General features: G+C 35.4%; 1 protein-coding gene across 1 annotated transcript; it reads right to left on the reverse strand.

Annotated features, from left to right (window-relative positions):
• Positions 1–6,319, reverse strand: LOC114279837 (G-type lectin S-receptor-like serine/threonine-protein kinase At1g11410). Its single transcript, XM_082900438.1, has 7 exons — positions 6,290–6,319; positions 6,152–6,245; positions 5,589–5,649; positions 1,527–2,068; positions 1,029–1,169; positions 329–479; positions 1–214 (listed from the first exon to the last, which is right to left on the reverse strand). The coding sequence occupies exons 1-7, from the start codon at positions 6,317–6,319 to the stop codon at positions 1–3; spliced, it is 1,233 nt and encodes a 410-aa protein (XP_082756564.1).
• Positions 6,320–21,486: the final 15,167 nt, after the last annotated feature.

Below are 21,486 nucleotides of genomic sequence, written 5' to 3' on the forward strand. Positions count from 1 at the left end.
TCATTCATGCTCAACTGCGGCACCACATGATGTATCCGGAATCTGTGCACCTTCGACCTTCACGAACCCTTCTCCATTCCCACACATGCCAAGCCCTTTCTCCACACACCCACTTGCTGCATCTCTTAAATTCCACAGGTTCGCTGACTTGGGCTTGTGCCCCGAAAGACACGCACACTCAAACTCCGCTGGCAATTTGCTGTTATCACAATAGCTGTACGCACCACACAGCCCATAATTATCACATCGTTCATTCGGGGTCGAATAGAACTCGACCCATTTACCCTTACCCTAACCCTCCACATCGACCCGCGTATCCATTTTTAACCTCCCAACAAGTTCTTCCACAAAAATTTTAGACAAACTCGAGCCGTTGACCAGAACATAAGCCATAGTGACTTCCTCGGGATCATCAATGTAACTCAATCTCAAGTTGAACATGAAATTAGTTGAATTATCAGCCAGTTTGCTGCTGATACCTGGTAAGATTAGGGATGGCAATTTGAAACCGGCCCGACGGGGATCCCCGACCCCGACCCCAATTTAAGTGGTTTTTTCCCGAAGAATACCCCCGACAGGGAGAAGACGGTATTTGAAAATCAATCCTCGATCTGTTTCGGGCCGGGGACGGTGATCAGTGTTCAATCCCCGGCCCGGCCCCGGCCCCATCCCCATCCCCGAATTTCCCCGAAATAAAATTACTTTTATACACCTTATATATATATATAATAAACCAAGCCCTAAACCCGTGACTCATTGGTCTCACTCTCACTCTCACTCTCGTTCTTCTCTCTCACTCTCTCCACTCTCGTTCTTCTCTCTCTCTCAACTCTCTCACTCTCACTCTCACAGTAGCCTCTCTCTCTCTCTCTCTCTCTCTCTCTCTCTCTCTCTCTCTCTTATATCTCACCAATCCCTCACTCAGTGTTTTGATCGCCATTTTTGGTGATGAGAGAGAGCTTCGTGTCGTGAGAAAAATGTGGAGGAGGGAGAGAGAGAGAGAAGAGAGCCGCTATGGAGTGCAGCACAGTGTCGATCTCTACCGCCGTCCTCATCCACTAATCTCCACCGCCGCTCTCCTCCGCCGATATCCTCCTCCTCCGCCGATCTCCTTCGCCGATCTACACTGCCGTCCTCATCCGCCAATCTCCAGCATCGATCTGTAAGATCTGTTATTGATTTTTTGATCTGTTGATGATGATCTGTAATTTTTTTATTTTTGATCTCTGTTGTTGATGATGAGCTTCATCTATTTTTTTTTATTAGTTGATCTGTTGTTTTTTGATTTGTTGATGAGGATTGGGGAATTTCGGAGTCGGGAAAACCCGATCCTCGTTGGGGACGGGGATGAGGACTGTGATTGGTTCCCTGTCGGGGATCGGTACCGGGGACGGGGAAGTTTTGGCCATCGGGGATTGGGGACGGGGAGGGTGATCCCCGGCCCCGCCCTGCCCCGTTGCCATTCCTAGGTAAGATCCGATGTAATTTGACTGAGCCCTTGTACAATACAAGTTAGGGCAACCCACTTGGCACCATCCTATACGAGTATTCTCCTGTGCCCGAATCGTCTTCCGACTTCCATGATCTCAGGAACCGGTCCAGACCGGTCCTCTGGTCCATCCTGAGCTTCATGTTGGGCAGCAGAGTATTCGTAGGATAATCAAAACTTTGCCATGCAACAAAACTTTCATTTTTAGTATCACTACCTTGAAACAACAACATCAAATTCCCCGAATCCAAGAGTCGAGCTGAATAAGAATTGCTCGTGGCCATTACTGGTGCTGAAACGTTTGTATGCCAAAGTGTAACATTTTGAGAATTTTCGTCACTGTAGATGACGAGGTTTCCATGTTGGTCAATAGACATTGCTCCGGATGTACCGTTGATTGGGTTATCTCGATTGGCAGCCCAAACAACGGCTTGTTTGGAGATCTTGTGGTACCATATTCCAACATACCTACGATTGGATGTTCCATTTCCAGGACTGAAAAACCCAAGTGCGAAGGTCTCATTGTTGGAGACTAAAAGGTCACCGTCTTTGATGGGTTGGGTTGGAGTTATGGTGTCTCTAGATTTGCAAAATCCAAAGAAAAGAAACAGAAGCAAGAAAATATTGAACACTCGATTTTCAGGATTCATCATTTTTGGTTGATCAAATTGAGAGATACGATCTAAGAGCATCCCAAACAATGTTACTTATATTTCTTTTAACTTTTACTTAAAAATTGCATTTTTTTTTATTTATTTTAGGAGATCACTTTTTGGATTACTTTCATTTTTTTGCTATTTTATTTAAATATTATTTTATTATTATTATTATTATTTAAAAAACATGGAAAACATTATAATAATAAAAGACAATAATAGTATATAAGACCCCGAAGGCCATGCCAACCAAACAATAAAACAAGAACAAACAAACAACAAGCAACAAAAAAAAAAAAAAAAAAACAAAACAAAACAAAACAAATCCGCCAAAAAGATAGATACGATTCAAGGAAAATCACCAATTTGCTCAAAGATGTGGTATGAAAAGCAAAATCTGCTTGAAAGCCCGCCGTCCAATTGATGTTGTCCCCGTCACTACTGCCCAACTCCGCCATCGTTATTGCCAAAGAAGAAAAGGCACCCACAATGGTATGAAAAAAGGGTTGAGAGAGGAGAGAACCATTGTGGGTGTTGAAAATCTAAAAATCTATGCCGTTATTCTTTTTCAATTAAACTTATTTTTTAAAAAGTTAATGTAACAATTAAATCATAGAGAGTAAAGAGAAAAATGAGGAGAGATAAATTAATATTATATCTTTAAGGGATGAAATGAAAGTGACTCCACATAAAGAGTCATTATAGCATTTGTTAAATTAAGAAACTTTTTAAGGGGTCTGCTGGAACTAATTTTAAAATTTTCGCACCCTAAAATAAATAAAAATTGATAATAATAGAGAATATGTTCTTTCTTGTAAAATGCCAGTGGTGTCGATGAAATTGAAATTGACTTGACCAACGTGCAAAAAATCAATAGTGCTGTAAACACAAAAATAAGGGCAAATTATACTGCTATTCCTTATAATTTGTCTGTCATATTATTTTGGTCTTTGAAATTTTAATTGGTTTAATTTTAGTTTTGAATTTTTATTTTGTCTTAAATTGGTTTAATTTATTTCAATTGTTAGCATTTTTTATGACAAATGCGCACATGAACAACATGTGTCATGTTTTTGGGAGTAGAATTATAAACTTGATCAATTCAATTACTTAACCTTAGCCAACTCGATGAACATTTTTCAACAAAATTTTTAATGGCATTATTAATTTAATTAAATTGACTCAAAATCTAAAATCAAGAGTTAAAATTGAACTAATTGAAACTGTAAGGATTAAAACAATACAAAAATATAAGGACTTCGGAGTTATTTAGCAAAAATAAATATAAATTTTGAACAGAAAAAATTTATGAAATGAATCAGTTTTACAAAATTTGTTGATACAACGCAGTTCTTAAAAATCTTAACCATTGATTTATTTTAAGGGGAATATCAAAAAGGTAGAGGGTAAAAATAATAATTTCAAAATAATGATAGCATAAATTTTTATTGCATAAATGTATACCTGAACTACTTATACTATACTCCACTCTTTTAAAATTCTCCATTTATTTGATGTATCCCGCGTTTGATTTCAATATCCAAAGACTTACTGGGAGGAAAATTGTGGTTAATTGAAAGAAATTTGGTACTGATTCAACACTTCGACGTCTTGACTAAACTTTTTGTCAAATAATCAGACAATTCAACGCTCTGATTTGGTTATGCTTAGTAGGTAGAGAGTGTCTGCTGGACGCAAAGCATAGTAGTCGTTGTGTGTTTAATGAGATTCATTTTGTGTTTTATTTTAGTAATTTATATTATTTATTTTTTAAAATATATTGAAAAGAACATATTTATAAAAAAATAAGACAAATCGATCATCGGTAGCCTTTCACTAAATCACATTTTTATCTAAAAAATATATATGGTAAATGTGATTTGATGAAAGAGTTAGCGATATCTGACCAACTTAATTTTTTGCAAATATAATCCACTTGATGTATTTAAAAATTTGAACAACTCAGATTATCAAGTTGGGAGCCTAAATGGGCCCTGTCACCCTGTTTCTTGCTTATTATAAGCTAAAATTAATATTAAAAAAGATTAGAAGTTAAAAGTATTTTCTCTTAATTTTTTAATTTTATTTTTGCATCATAGGTAATAAACAAAAACTGCAAGAATATTTTAGCACAGATTTTTAACATTAAATAAAAAAAAAAATTATAAGCATCTCAATAAATTGCACCAAACATTCTCAATTAGATTTTCACTCACCAATACTTTTTTTTTACAAATGTTTTGGATCATAGATATCAATATGGATGTAAATTTGGCTCGGCCTAACCCAAGCTAGGCCTCGCGAGCTCCCGCCAAAATTTGGGTCGAGCCAGTCCACGGGCCAAAAAGATTAGGCCCAAGGGATATTTCGGCCTTGGGCGGGCCAGTAGGCCTAAATGGGTCGGGTCCTTCCCAGGCAATGGGCGGGTTTCGGACCGTCCATGAGCCGCGAGCCATTTTTACACTCCTATATATCATGCATGGAGGATGATACAAAAGATTATCAATATTTTCAACATTGAAGTTTTTGAAATAACATGCATTTGTAACCACATCCATTGTGATAAATGAATAAATAAAAAAAATTAGGGCAAATTGCATTTTCTTTTCCCGAGGTTTGAAAAAAAAAATAAAGTTAATTCTAAATTCTTTTTATATAATTATACTAGTGAGATTATTTCATTTTTACCCCTATACTTTGTTACGATTTTTAATGACCTCTCAGACTACTCTTATTTTCACACGTACCCCTATACTATTTAAATTACTATCAATTTTGCCCCTGCCGTCATTTTTGAAACAGGAAAAGTTAAAAAAAATTACATTTTGGCCCCAAATTTCAAAATAAAGATGCAAACCCACACTTTCCTACTAGCAAACTATCACTAGCAACCACTACTTCAAGCCCTTATATCTCCTTCATCATAACTCCGTTTCGTCTCATTTTTACATCGTTGGATTCAACTCACGGCCTAATTTTTGTATTACATCTCATACGTCTCGTTCTTTCTCTTTTTACATGCTATCGAAGCTTCGAAAGTTGATAAAAAAAGAAAAGAAAAGATTTTTCTTCTCATTTTCGACTTTTCTTTGAGTTATCTTTTGGATTTCATATCTTTCTTGATTCTTGACGGTTCTATTTCATTCTTTCGTTATTCTCTTCACCTCACTTCCTACTTCGCCCTACACTACCTCGCTTTCTCACTTCTTCATGTAATGGATGGTTTTGGTATGTCGAAAGTTGTTTGAAAACTAATTTCAAAAATTTCAAAACATTCGTCATTTGCTTTCTTCTTCTTCCTCATTCTTCTTCTTCTTCTTCTTCACTTATAACATGATGTGGAACATAGTTCTTGGTGGTAACGGAACCGGTGATGGTGGCGGTGGTGGTAATATAGTTCGGTGGCGGTGAAGTTGGTGGTTCGGATAATGATTGGTCATTACCCAGACATCAACCCGGACTTGGTCATAATTGCAGAATATGCATAGACACCCATCCAACTCCCTTACACAAATATAAAAATCCTCATCAGAAAACTCTAGCTGTGGTACTAATCGATACTCCTTATTAGTAAGATCAAATGCAGCTACCAAAAAATTAACACTATCTAACTCGTAGTTTTGACTCACAACCCAATGTAAAGCACCATCGACATACATGCCATGCCAAAAACTATCCCTTAGATAATAAGGGAAATCTTGAATTCTTCGCCATGAATTCTACTTCAAATTGTAAACCCTAACTTCAGATTCAAATGAGTCCCAATTTTTACCATGAAACTGAGTAGTCCTCATAAGTTTATAATCGTTAGTAACAAAATCAAACCCAAATCAGTAAATTATGTTCCGATAACTAGTAAAAAAGAACAGTGAAGAAATCAAGACAAAATGAAAATGGGTTTGAAAGTAATCAAGCGATCAACTTGTTTTCTGTTGTATCTGGAGATAGATTCTTGATATGTATGTATATAGAAAGATGATATATATCTCTTCATCAATTTCATCACCTTCGTCACCTTCACCAACATCACCACCCGAACCACCAATTTCACCGCCACCGAACTCCATTACCGCCACCATGATCATTACCATCACCACTACCTTACAACACCAAACCCATATTTTTCACAACCAAGTTCCATTACCGTCACCATGAGCATTACCACCATCGCCATCTTACAACACCAAACCCACTGCCATCGCCGGACCGCCACCACCACCATTACCAGTTACATTACCACCTAGAACTATGTTTCACATCATGTTATAAGCGAAGAAAAAGAAGAAGAAGAAGAAGAAGAAGAAGAAGAAGAAGAAGAATGAGGAAGATGGAGAAGAAAGCAAACGATGAATGTTTTGAAATTTTCGAAATTAGTTTTCGGATAGCTTTCGGCATACCAAAACCATCCATTACACGAAGAAGTGAGAAAGCGAGGTAGTGTAGAGCGAAGTAGGAAGTGAGGTGAAGAGAATAGCGAAAGGATGAAGTAGAAACTTCAAGAATCGAGAAAGATATTGAAAAATCTAGAAATCCGTTAGATAGTGATTTGTGATTATGTATCAATTTAAAGCAATAAAACAATCCCAATCAAACAATCAAGACAAATCGACACAACGATTTTAACGTGGAAAAATCAAAATTGGAGCACCTCCAATTGTGATAAAAAAATCATGGGCAACAGCCATAAAACAATCCACTAAGAAGATATAAAAAATTACACAGGTATACTCTCAATTATCTAGCGAATCCACGCCCCAATTGAACCAACCCCTATGTGCCTCTTCCAACTCCGTCTTCACCTTGGAATTGTCTTGATGATGAGCCACTCTAGAATCCACCAAAACTTCAGGCTCGAATTCCCCAGAATCTACTGAAGAACAACTCTCTCTTTTGTGTAGAATAAACAAACAAACCTTTGATGTATGCTTCTTAAACCATGAGTTGAATACTCAATGAAACATCAAAGAAAACTAACAAAATAGCCCCAGATATAAACCCTAGAACCCAAGAAGAAGATCTGGAGGCGTTACCCTAGAATCTAACTTAACCACGTATTTATAGAAAACTGTCCCGCGATCTCTGCTCGAGCGGACCTACGCTCGAGCGCGGAAAGTTCCGCTCGAGCGGGAAAAAACAACATCCAGTATTTTTGCAGGCGAATAAGTTTCTGGAACTCAGCATTCTCCGCTCGAGCGGGGGAATGTCCGCTTGAGTGGACAGGCAACTTTGAATGCATTTTTGCATTTTGCTTCGGGGGCGCTGCCCCTCGACCCCGCCGTGGCGCTGCCCCGGACCCGCTAAGGAGCTCTGTCCCTTGGACCCCCGCGAACTGACCGGGTAGCTCGATCCCTGTCATAATCAGCGAAGTGGCAATCTTGAAAGAATTAACATCACAAAACTTCTCTGCAAGGCACAATTCGGGTTGGATTCGCATCTAAAAACTCATAGTCTCATTAAAATAAAAAATGCGAAAACAAATACAACTTAAAGGAGTTTTGTCAAATGGGGCTGCCAAGAATAAAAACCTAACAGATATGAAGTCTGAAAGATGGCTCGAAGAAAAGTCGAAAATGAGAAGAAAAATCTTCTTTTTTTACCAACTTTCAGAGCTTCGATAACATGCAAAAAGAGGAAGAATGAGACGTATGAGATATGATACGAAAACTAAACCATGAGTTGAATCCAACGACGTAAAAATGAGGTGAAATGGAGTTATGATGAAGGAGATAGAAGAGCTTGAAGTGGTGGTTGCTGGTGGTGGTTTGCTGGTAGGAAAGGGTGGGATTGCATCTTTATTTTGAAATTTGGGGCCAAAATGTAATTTTTTTAACGTTTTCCGTTTCAAATCTGACGGCAGGGACAAAATTGATAGTAACTTAAATAGTATAGGGGTACGCGTGAAAATGAAAGTAGTCTGGGGGTCATTGAAAATCGTGACAAAGTATAGGGGTAAAAATGAAATAATCTCTTATACTAGTATTCCTTGAACTTTTGATCAACATAACAATTACGCTCTTTTCCATTCGTTAGTCGTATAAATAAAAAAATATATATATTACTATCTATTTTCTACTAAAATATATATTTATTTTTATTTATCTTGGTGTCTACTTGTCATTTGTATTAGTTTTAATTACTTTAACCTTTACTAGTACTAAAAGGAAAATTATTATAATTATGTCAAAAAATATCAAACTAAATGTATTTTTTTTAAACCTTATAAAAGTTGATTCCCAAAAAATCAAATACAGTTGCAATCACTTTATATGGAGTAGTTGCACATGGACAGTCTCTTCCCAAAAATCAAATACAGTTGCAATCACTTAACTATGTGGAGTAGTTGCACATGGACTAAGTCTCTTTGCATGATGGTCTTCTTTTGATTGGTTTAGGATTGGTTTACTTCCAACAAGGAAAAGACTTGGCGTTGAAGGGATTATTCACTGCCGTTAGGCATGGTCGGGCAGTATTTTATGGGATTATGAAAGATGATGTGTTGGGGGCATAGAGAAGCAGTAAGGGATTTTTTTTCTTCTTCTTTTTTTTCCACATAAATTTTCACCAACCATGTGATCAACAATTACTACATATTTAGAGCAATGATTTCACATTTCACATAATTACAAGCCAAATCTTCTACTTTATTTTCAATTTACAAATTTGCGTATTTGACTATTTTATTCATTTGTTTTGTGATGATTTGTTTACATTGGTAGTAGTGATTGTAGTATATTCACAACTAAAATTTTGTAACAGCTTTATCGAGCCTCTAGTCGTGACATAGTCATCTCATTGCTCTGAGTCAACACATAAATTGCGTCAGTAATCAACATTAAAAGCATAGTTGACATAGTTGGTCTGTCTTCAGGATATTTTTGCACGCATAGAAGACCAATCTATATGCACTTTAATAGCTCTGACATTGGAAATGAACCATCTACCAGTGAATCTAATAGCTCACATGTCTTTCCTGCAATCCAAAGTGTCCACGCCTGAAATGATTCAATCCAAATAGACTTGTTTTATTGTGCTTTTTTTTTTTTTTTTTTTTTTTTTTTTTTTTTTCCCTTCAATTTGAAAACTATAAAAATAAATAAATAAATAAATAAACAACTTGCTTTTCAAGGAACAACAAAAAGTTGTGTTCAAATTTTTGAATACTATTTTCTCACAAAATGAAAATGATATGAAACTTATGGATGTTTTCGAACAAAAAATAAAAATATAAAAACACAAAAACATAACCAAACTTGATGAACTTACATGTCTAATAAGGTTCAAATAATGGTCTGGAACTGGATGATGGAACCGCCTATTACTTTTGTCACTCAATATTTCTAAGACCATTACTCCAAAGTTAAAGATATTTGATTTCATTGAAAAGAGACTATCAATTACATATTCCAGTGACATGTAACCGTTGCATACCATTACCAAACAATTTAGAAATTAGTGCAAAACAAGCTTTAGAGATGTACTCAAAAATCTTGTGGCTTCTCTTAGCTAAGCTTGTACAAGGAAAAAGAGTATTCCACTTACTAAGTTCCAACCACCCTTCTTGTCCTTGCAGATGATTGATCTCCTCCAAAAGCCCTAGCTAGACCAAAATTTGAGACTTTAGGATTCATCTTATTGAAGATCCTAAACTGAAGCAGAATAGCAGTTCAACTGCTTCAACTGATTCTGTTACAACCAATGCTGCAACTGATTCTGTTATAGCAGCTACACCAACAACTGATTCTGTTATATCAGTTACACCAAGAAGATTCCCGAAGCCTCTACCATCTCAGCCTTACAGTGGTCATTATCACTCTGTTGTAACCACTTAAAGCTTACATACAAGTTTATAAATAGGCATTGTAAATCAACATTATGATGTATCTCAGAATATAATTCAACAGGTTCTTTCATTTCTTCATGGTATCAGAGCTACTCTCTCTAACGAGTTGATTCATGGCTCCTTCCACTTCTTTATCTTTTCTCATGACTTCAACCTCACTTCCTCCAAATCTCTCATTACTAATTTCAAACCTTTCCTCGTTTATCACCATCAAGCTTGATGGATCAAATTTTCTAATCTGGAAAACTCAAGTGCAGAACATTCTTATTGCTACTAGTCTTCTTGGATTTGTTGATGGAACTATATCATGTCCACAAATGACGATAACAGATTCTTCTGGTTCAGAGAAGGACAATCCTGAATATCTGCAATGGAAGATTATTGATGCACACTTGCTCAGTTGCATTACTGCAACTTTGTCACCTGAAATCTATTCATCTGTTCTTCATCTTCATAGTTGTGCTGAGATCTGGACTGCATTACATAAGCGATTCACTTCGCTTTCTCGATCACATATTCATCAGTTAAAGAACAAATGAAACAACATTTCTAAGAAATCAGACTCGATGGAGAATTATCTTTCCAAGATCAAAGCCTTGGTCAGTCAATTGGCTCTTGTTTCTTCCTTTATAGATGATGAAGATCTTGTTTTGCTTACTTTGAATGGTCTTCCTAATGAGTATGATGCCTTCAAGACTACCATTCGAGCTAGAGCAGAGTCAATTTCCATGGAAGAATTGACTGCTCTTCTTCTTTCTGAATCTGTTCATATTGAATCCAAACTTCAGACACTTTCTTCTGAACCTACTATGGCCTTCTCTACTGTTCGAGGTTCCTTCAATTCTACTCACAGAGGTCACTCTTACAGAGGCAATCGAGGTCATTCGTACAAAGGTACTCCTCGAGGCGGTGGTATCTGTTAATCAAGCTTGTCAACATATGCATGCCCCTACCTTGGAACATTTTGTTGCAGTCAAGAGAATTCTGAGATATGTTCAAGGGACCCTCACTCATGGCTTGGTTTTTTCCTCCAGTACTTTTGATGTTCATGGGCATTCTGATTCCAATTGGGCCGGCGATGTTCATGACAGAAAATCAACGTCTGGTTACTGTGTCTTCTTGGGTTCCAATTTGGTTTCTTGGTCTGCCAAAAAGCCGGCCACCGTGTCACGCTCATCCACTGAGGCTGAATATCGAGCTTTAGCCAATACTGCTGCTGAGTTAAGTTGGATTTCCATGCTACTTACTGAAATGGGTATTACTTCTACTACTACCCCCATTCTCTGGTGTGATAACCTCTCTACAATAGCTCTAGCTTCCAATCCTGTCTTCCACACACATTCAAAGCATATCGAAATCGATTGTCATTTCGTCCGCGATAAGGTTCTAACTAAACAGTTTCAGTTGCAATATATTCCAACAATTGATCAGCTTGCTGATCTGTTTACTAAACCTTTAAGTGTCTCTCGGTTTCAATATCTCAAATCCAAGCTCATGGTTCTTGATCGCCCCATCAGCTTGCCAGGGAATATTGAAGATCCTAAACTGAAGCAGAATAGCATTTCAACTGCTTCAACTGATTCTGTTACAACCAATGCTGCAACTGATTCTGTTATAGCAGCTACACCAACAACTGATTCTGTTATATCAGTTACACCAAGAAGATTCCCGAAGCCTCTACCATCTCAGCCTTACAGTGGTTATTATCACTCTGTTGTAACCACTTAAAGCTTACAGACAAGTTTATAAATAGGCATTGTAAATCAACATTATGATGTATCTCAGAATATAATTCAACAGGTTCTTTCATTTCTTCACATCTCACAATCCAATAAGACATTGCTAGCTTTGAGATCCCTATGAATAATTCTCAATCTTGGATCTCGATGTAGATAAAGAACTCCTTGAGCAATCCCAACGATAATATCAAGTGTTTCCTCCATGAATGATATACTTCTTGTGTTTTCTACACCTGCTTTGAATAAAGAGGCTTAAGATTTTCATTAATTTATAAGATTTTTAAATTTATATCTATTTCAAAAATGACTTATGCCATTGATTTTTCTTTTTCTGTCTTCTTTCACCACTTACTTGGATATACTCGTAATCAATTTCATTGTTTGATGAATAATTATTAAGAAACTAGTGAACAAGAATACCCGGTGATATTAAACAATGATATATGTCATGGCTCACATTATCATAGTATATTTTCTCTTTGGTTGTTCAAATATAAATTTCAAGCAAACAAGATATAGAAGAGGAAGGTCCAAAGGGCAATTCAAAAATGAGAGAATCCAAGCTTCCATTGGACATTTATTCGTAAATTAACATTCTTTCTTCTTCATGGATGCAACATCCCAAAAGCCTAATCAGATTACGGTGTTGAAGTTCAGCGATCAAAGTCACTTCATTTTTAAATTCACTAAGACCTTGTTTTGAGATAGTCGAGAGCCGCTTGATAGCTATTTCCTTTCCAGTTGATAGCAGGCCATATGATAATTAATATATAGATTTAGTTTGATCATCATGCGAAAGTTTATAGTAGGTTTTCCTTGTGAAGGATTTCATTTGTCCACTAAAATAGCTAGTGTATGAATGGAACAAACTTACCTTGTATGACCCATTTTTCAGGTTTCATGGTTTTGGTTAGAAATTTCTTTGTGATTGAGGGATAATAAAATGTTTTTGTAAAATGCCCATATTGTCAATTTTTATTTATTTGTTTATTTTTTTTGAGGATGGGTTGTTGGATGTTATTATATTATTGTTGGGTTAATAGAGTCAATGGAATTGACTTAGCATCATGGACAAAAATTGGGTTAATTGACTTTAAATTGATATTATTGTTGGGTTTATATAGCCAATTGACTTGACTTAGCATCGTTGGGTTCATTGACTTAAAATTGAAAGTGATTGAATGCTTCGACTCCTTGAATTACACTTTGATCAAATAATACTAATCAATAATAAAATTATAAATTAATCATAGGATTAATGAGTCCGGTAAAATAATAAAATTATAAATAAATAAGATGAATAGTTGCACATGGATCAAGTCTCTTTTGCAATGCTTCTACTTCTTCTTCTTCTTTTTTTTTTTTTTTTTGAACAGTTTTGCAATGTCGATGTAGAATGGTCTTTTTTGATCACTTTAGGACCGGTTTATTTCTGATTCTGGGGGTCCATTAATTAGAGGCAGCACTGATATGGAATTAAGATGATAAATCCACTATGTAAATGTAATTAGTCTATTCATTTCAACTTGCTAATTATCACAGCGGTAGATTCTGCATAGTGAAACACATTATATTTACATTCATCTATCCAAAAAGATACTTATTTGTCTAAAATTTACTTATATATAAAGGACATCTATTTTGCCAATGCTCTAGTGTGCAATATATACCATATACAATTCAATACAAGATTACATAAGTTTTTACAAACTTACATAAGTATCTTACAAAAATGTGTAAATTGAATACAAATTAGCGTAAATTTGTGAAAACTTACGTGATTATGTGAATTTATATTCAATTTATACATTTTTGTAAGATCACTTATGTAAATTTATAAAAGCTTATGTAATTTTGTGTACAGCATACGGTGTGCATTACATATCGAAGAATTTTCTCATATATCTATTCAAATGTCACACATCTAGTCACCTATCTATTTATCTCACCACCATCCGCAATTGGCGACTTTCCAACCACTTTCTACAACTTTTTTGGTGCCAACAATGTTTACAACAGTTGTCCTTATCACAAAAAAATAAAAATAAAAATAAAAAATTCTATATATATATTAAAAAGGGTTATATGTTATGAATTTCTATACAAGTATTACAAAGGATTATATGTTATGTGGTTCAATATTTAATTTTTTTTTTTTTTTTGAGACTTTAGACATGTTGGTTTATTTTATTGTCTTTACGGAACCTTTCAACAAACATCAAAAACCATAAAAATTTTGAGAAAGTTCCGAGCCTAGGCTAGCTAGGTGCATACTTAGGCACCATTTGGGTGTTGATTTTTTTATTAAAATAATTAAAAAGTCAAAATATATAATTATATTATTTTAATTTTTTTTTATATTTTTTTAAAAAAATTAAAAATTAATTAAAATAGTCACTTTTCAAACATCTCTTTAATGAATGGGTCACCTAGTGGAACGAGGGATTTTTTTTCTTTGTTCCTTGTAAAATTTATTTATTTTTTCAATAAATGTTAAACATAATCCATATATATATAGAAAAATGTTCCAGACCTCCTTTCCCCCACCCCCTTTGACCTCCTCTCAACATGATTGGCCAGTTTTTTTTTTTTTTTCATTCTTCTCCAATCATCACCCGCCATGTGTGTGTAGGTGTGGTGAGGGTGGTGATTAGAGGGGGTCTCTATCAAAGCCAAAATGTATATTTTTTATTTGATACAAAATTGTTCAATCAAATAGTAGAACGCTTGGTTAAATAATTAAAGTTGTTTTCAATCAAATAATATTAGATGCTATTTTGAGACTACCACATAATTACTTGTAATTATATTCAGTAGTTAGAGTGCATCTTTCCCAAGTTTTGTAATAAACAATTTTTATGCTGTGTTTTGAGCCACAAGTTGTAAACAACAACAAAAAGAGAAGAAAAAAAAATTGCAACAAATATTATGACAAATTGTTAAAAAGAAATTTATAGAAAATTGTATAATACACACCAAAAAATAGTGTACTATATGTCCGACTTTTGTTGCCCTTGGTTATAATCAATTGTGATATTTGTTGTGATTCATTATGATATTGATTATAACTTATTTCTCAGTTATTGTGATTGTTATTTTAGTTACGATTGAAAAATTTATTAATTATGCCTCAAGTGGTATTTGATTATGACTAAAGAGGTTTTTGATTATACCTCAGGTATTGTTTGCTTATGATTCATTGTATTTTTTTTAGTAATAACTTAAACTAATTTAGTTATAACAATATAACAATTTATAATATCAACACTACTACAAACTGTCATAACTTTCATATTATAGAAGGACACTATTTAAAATATGAAAAATTACAATTCAATGAAACTTTCAACAACAAATTACATATTTATGAAATAAATGCAAGATTTTCATTTGTGCTTCATGTTTTTTTTTTTTTAATGAAAAATAAATTTAAGTCAAACTCATAGTGATTAAAATGTTTTGCCTTAAAAACTTAATCGAATCCATAGGCATACTATTTTTTTTAGTAATAAATAACTATAAAAGCTAATATTTTCAAAACATTTATATAAAATTCAAATTTAAATTTTAAATTTTTTGATATGAACATGTAATTTTATCAAAGAAATGCCATTCGCTCCAAATATTTTCATCTCCATTTATTCTAGCGTTATTTTATTTTCTTTGGGTACAAAATTCTAACATAATTTCATACCACTTAGAAGGTTTGCTATAATGAATGCTATAATCATTTTGATAAAGATTGATTTTCATGATATTAATGCGGAAACTTGGGTTTTTCTCAAAATTTTTAAAGTTGTCTAACATGATTAATTTTCCATTTTGGGAAATTATTCAATGTTCTCAAAGTACCACGTGTTCATACTTCTTAATCAATTCACCTAACACAATACCCAACGTACCCATCTTATTCACCAATCACAATACTATAGAATACCACGTGTCTGTACTCCAGGATTACTGAATAATTACCCATCAATTTTTGTATACTCTTTTCCGGGTTATTATTCACTAATCCCGAAGTATCGACGCATAATATTCCATAATATTATGATTGGTGGAGAAGATGGGTAGGTAGGGTATTGTGTTGGGTGATTGAAGAGACATATTGAATGATGATTGGTTAGGGAATATAGACACGTGGTACTCTCGGAATATTGAATAATTTCTTCTCTTTTCCCTAGTATTTTTGAATCTCACTCACAAATATTTACAAAATAATATCCATGTTGACTATGAAATTACTTATAAAAACAAAAATACAAAAAGGTGAAAGGTGCGACATATTCTCTCTCTCTCTCTCTCTCTCTCTCTCTCTCTCTCTCTCTCTCTCTCTCATCTTCCTCTTTTCTCTTTTCTCTTCTTTTTTTTTCTCTCTCTCTCATCTTCAAACCCTAACCCAAGCCCAAACCCATCGTCAAAGTTGCCACCACTAACTGCCCACATTGAACTCACTGTTGAATATAGAAATTAGAGTACATAGAATCTTTTTATTTTTAGTATTATGTATATAATATGTGATTGTGTCAATCACTGATTTGGTATTATTTCCTTATTTATATTGTTTCCTAAATTGTATCATGAATCTATTATATATACATGGCTTCTACCTCATTTATGGGTAAGCCAAACAATTCTTTTGATTATTTTTGGTATTAGAGCCAAGTTAAGTACTTAGTAATTTTGCTTTATCGGTAGGCGACATCCTTGCCTTGGCCACCCACCAGACCTCAACCCCTTCCACTGTCATATTTTCTTATCAGTATCACTTCATGGTGATTTCTATCTTTGTTTGCTAGTTTGTTCCTATCCTTGATATTTCTATCATATTTTTTTAACTCGCAATCCAATTATTTATTTATTTGTTTGAGTTTCTATTCCACTTTGTTTTTTTTCTCTATTTTAATCTCAAATAGGTTTCTATCTTCAAATCTATTGGAGTTTGAGGAGGGGTATTATACCATTAAAGCCGCCACCTCTAGCGCACCACCAAAGTCGTTCCTTGCCGCACTTTCGAATAAGCCGCCCCTTGGAGCACTCAGTCATATATTGCCATCATTGTTCAGCACCACGTTATAAGTTATGTGTGTGTCATGCTTGCTGGTTCAACATCCAGTTCTCTACATCGGTCCAGCATAACCCCTTTTAACTGTCTTGACATTGATTCCGGTCAGTTTCTTCTACGGCAGTTCAGTCCATTTTTTTTTGGGTTCCTTTCTAGGGTGTGGTGTTGATGCATTAAGCACTTTTTGGCTTTTTTTATTTAGCGGACTATTAGATTTGTTCAGTAGCATTTATTTGGACTAGCCATTGAGTTTTTTCCAACTTCTTCCAATCATCTATTGATAAGCTGTGATTGCTGAATATCTTCACACCAACTTGAGGGGAAGTGTTGAATATAGAAATTAGAGTACATAGAATTTTTTTATTTTTAGTATTATGTATATATTTGGTGATTGTGTCAATCACTGATTTAGTGTTATTTCCTTATTTATATCGTTTCCTAAATTGTATCATGAATCTATTATATATACATTGTAATAACACTGACCCATGATTAACGAATAATTCAGGATTAATTATACCTAGTGAGTAATTAAGATGAAATTCTGAATTAATTGCATGTGTGTTGCATTATTTGTGTTTCTATCTGTTTATCGTAGAAATATATGTTTGTGTTTCTGTTTTGTTTGGCAAATTGAAGGCCTTATCGACATCCGATCACAGAATTGATTTGATTTCTATGTTAGTTGAGACTTTTAGAATTTTGTGGTAGGTTTTATTAAAATTTGATTCGGAACGAAATAATTAGAATCTAATAATTTCCATTACTTAGTTTAATGAGAGCTGCCTAATCAAGCCTATTTAAGGCCACTTCTAGCACTATTGAGACACCTTACACTCTTGTAACTTCACTCTTGAAACTCAAAAACATGAGAGAGGGAGACTTTAGAGTGAGAGACTTGAATTCAAGAAGGAAATAAGGAATTACTAGGGAATTAAAGAGCAATTGAAGAATTGATCAAGAACTCACTAGGAGTTCAAGAAATTGAGAACTTTAGGTAAGACTTTAACTCTTAAACTTGTGTTTGACTCACTCATGCTTGAATTCAAGAGAATTTAGAGGTTAAGAACGAGAATTGACCTTAAGAATAAGAATTAAGGAGAGTACATACATGCATTCAAATTCTTTTGCATTTAGAGTTAAATTTTGAAGAATTCTCACATGCGTGCATTAATCAAAGCTTGGTTTTGGAAAGTCATCAAGTTTCATACTATTTTACCTTGTTTGATCATGTTTTGAAAGCTTTGAAGTCAAGAAATTATTCGCATGTTATGTTTCCAACATTTCAATTTTAAGTGTGCATAATTGGCAAGCTTTTGAGCCTTGATTTCATGAAATGATGTTTAATTCTCAATGTTTTACAAGTTTATACATGTTTTCTTAAGCTTTTGGTCCAAAAATTTGGGTTTTGAACTTAGAAGAGCAATTTGGAAATTTTAGATTCTGCTTTTCCGCTAGAGCAACAGAACCTGTGCTCGAGCGACCACGCACATTTTTGTACTTCTGTTCCAGTGACCAAAAGCTGGCTCAAGCATAAAATGCATGCTCCCAGAAGTTTACCATTTTTACAAACCGCTCGAGAGACAAGAGTTGCACTCAAGCGAAGACCTCTGTCTCACGCTCAAGCAACCTTTGAGCGTGCGTTGAGTAGAAAAATCAAGCAACCAGTACTTTTACAAAGTTGACAAACTACTCGAGCGAAGGAAGTTGCGCTCGAGCGACCACTCACATGTTTGGACATCTGCTCGAGCGAAAGAAGTTGCGCTCGAGCGCGACCCCTGTTTCCAGCATATTTGACTAAGTGTTCTCAGGTACATTTTCGCATCCTCATTGCATCCTAGGCATTTCTAAGCCAAGATTAAGACATAATAATGAGGATAAGACTTAGAAACATACTAAGAACGAAATGTAATGAGTTAAGCATATGCCGAGCGTGTGTTTCAATATGTATCTGCTATGCGTTTGTGTAGGTCACGCGTCGTAAACTATCTGAATCGCCCGCTTTCTCTATTTTGCTATCGGAGCCATCTATGAGTAATAACTCTGTAAAGTTATGTTTGACTTTAATTATTTTCTGATGATATGAAATGGTCAGTTTTCTTAAATGCTATGTTTTGTATGAATGAATGATTTTCCAAATTTCTAAAATGTATTCGTGGCATTCTTGTCATCATGTGATATGCATCCCTTTATGGGTCATTAGAAACGTCTTTGTGCACATGAGTCATCGGAATGCCTTTATGGGCATTCTTTTATGGGTCATCAGAAATGTCTCTGTGCACATGAGTCATCGAAATGCCTTCACGGCCATCCCTTTATGAGTCATCAGATTTGTTAACACTAATGGATGTACCACATACTATCATGTGAAATGTATGAACTTTGAATACGAGTATGTGAACCTATTTCTGCTTTGACATCTAATTATGTACAAGACTTTGTTTCTATTTGGACATCATTTAGTAAAACCTTTACTTTGTTATTATTCATTGGGCTTCCGCTCACTAGTTATATTATGTATGTAGGTGAGCAGGCGCATGACTAGGCCTAACCTACTGCCTGGAGTCTCTGTTTTGTCAGCCAGCTGTTGTGCCACTGTAGACGTCCCCGAACGTCCCGGGAAAAAAAATCCCGTTTTGTTCATTGGGCTCACTACAGTTCGGACTCAAATGTCACGGTTCTTAATCTAATCTCACAAAGTGCAATGTAAGATTGATAAATCACCAAAGAGTCCAAATTTGGCAAATCGTTTTGAAAAACTGATTTTTAGAAAGAAGTGCCAAACATGGACTGCTTTGCCAGATACAGAGTCGCCACCTAAATATTTATTTTGGGGAAATTTAGGAAACCCTGACTCGTGCCTAAGGCCACGTGTCCGTCATCACCAAAGTTGCCTCGGCTCGAGAACTTGGGTACGATTGGGCAAGGTCATGCAATGAGTACCCCTGCTCGCCCGATCAAAGATCGACCATTACTAAACATGATATCGAGTTTTTGAAAACACATGCATTCTTATTCCGGTTTATTAGCTTACGATTTCTATGTGATGCACACAGCATACAAGTATAGACTAGATCGCCTGAGTTGGAACAAAACATTTCATGTTTGTTTATTTGAAAATGGTTTGATGGTGTTACTCGCAAGTAGGCTAAGACGTGGATTATAGCGATCCCGGGTTTACCCTTGCTGTACAGTGATCCGGACATGTGTCCGTGAATGTTGGTAGTTGTTTATTTTCTAGTTTGCATCCTCTTTACTTTGTATATTGAGTTATGGGATGTGTTGGGCAGGTTTGTTACAGGTTGGTTGTGCTTGGGAGCCTAGTGTTGCTGCCCAGATTTTTGGTCCTTCGCTCGAGCGAGGAGTTTGTCGCTCGAGCGAGCGTTGTGTTGCACCTGGTTCTGGACCTGAGAGTTGTAGTTTCTGGCTCGAGCGAGCTTTTCGTGGCTCGAGCGGTCTGGGTTTTTCTTCGCTCGATCGAGAACTTCTTGGCTCGAGCGAGAGTTTTCTGTGTCTGGTCGCTCGAGCGACCAATCCTTCGCTCGAGCGAAAGTGTTTTATATCAGCGGACAGCAGCGTCTTAAACATCACTTTTTCAGTCCCTTTCTTTGAGCAAAACCTAAATCCGACACCCTCTCTCTCTAAACTTGCACTCTCTCTAAGATTTGATCTCCCTAGGGTGGGAATCTAGCCTAGGGCCTTTGTTAAAAAGATAGAGGGCGTTGAGAGCTTCGATTTAATCTGAAAAGGTTTGGAATTGGAGCAAGTTGATCTTGGAGTCTTCATCTCCTTTTGGGCTAAAACTTCAAGGTAGGGATATCCTACTCCTCTCTATGGGTTTTGTCTTTAAATTTTGGTATTTTGAGATGTTGGGCTTGGTTTGGTAATTTTGTAAGAGTTTGGGGCTTTTGTGTAATTTTACAAAAGTTGGGGTTTTATTCATAATAAACCTAGATGCATGTTAGGCATAAAAAAATAGAATGATTGTTGAATCATTGATGAAAATGGGTCCTAAGGGTTGAAATGGTAATTATGGAAAATGGCCTAATTACATTGTTTAATTAATTGGGATAATTAATTGGTGAGAAATGAGGAAATGAAATGTTGATTGAATATCCATTTGTGCATTTATTTTCTGTTTTAGAAATAACTGCTTTGGGCTATCGGTGGAGGATAGTCGAGATTGTTGTAGACAATGCATGATGATTAGGTAAACGGAAACTAATCAATGGAATGTGTCATGGAACTTAACGGTTGATAGAATACATTAATTGTATGTATTGTGTGATTGTATATAGAACCAATGTGTTTATATACGTTATGTGTAGAGGAGGAGATAGGGGATGTACTCCGCGGTTTAGGGGAAGATAGGGGATGTACCTCTAAACCGGATAGGTATTGGGAGGAGATAGGGGATGAACTCCGTAGACAGAGCTCATATGCTTGTCTAGAGAAGTGAAGATAGAGCTCATATGCTTATCTTTGTGAAGTGTGGATACAGCTTGTATGCTTATCTGTGGATATTGTTGATATACATATCTGTTGTAGAGTGTGGATACAGCTTGTATGCTTATCTGTGGATATTGTTGATATACATATCTGTTGAGAATGTGGATATAGCTTTTATGCTTATCTGAATGTGAGATATAGTTTTTATACATATCTGTGGAAATGACGATAGAGCTAGCATGCTTATC

This window comes from Camellia sinensis, chromosome 13, assembly GCF_055761805.1.
Source record: "Camellia sinensis isolate YWXY chromosome 13, ASM5576180v1, whole genome shotgun sequence".
NCBI classification, from domain to species: domain Eukaryota; kingdom Viridiplantae; phylum Streptophyta; class Magnoliopsida; order Ericales; family Theaceae; genus Camellia; species Camellia sinensis.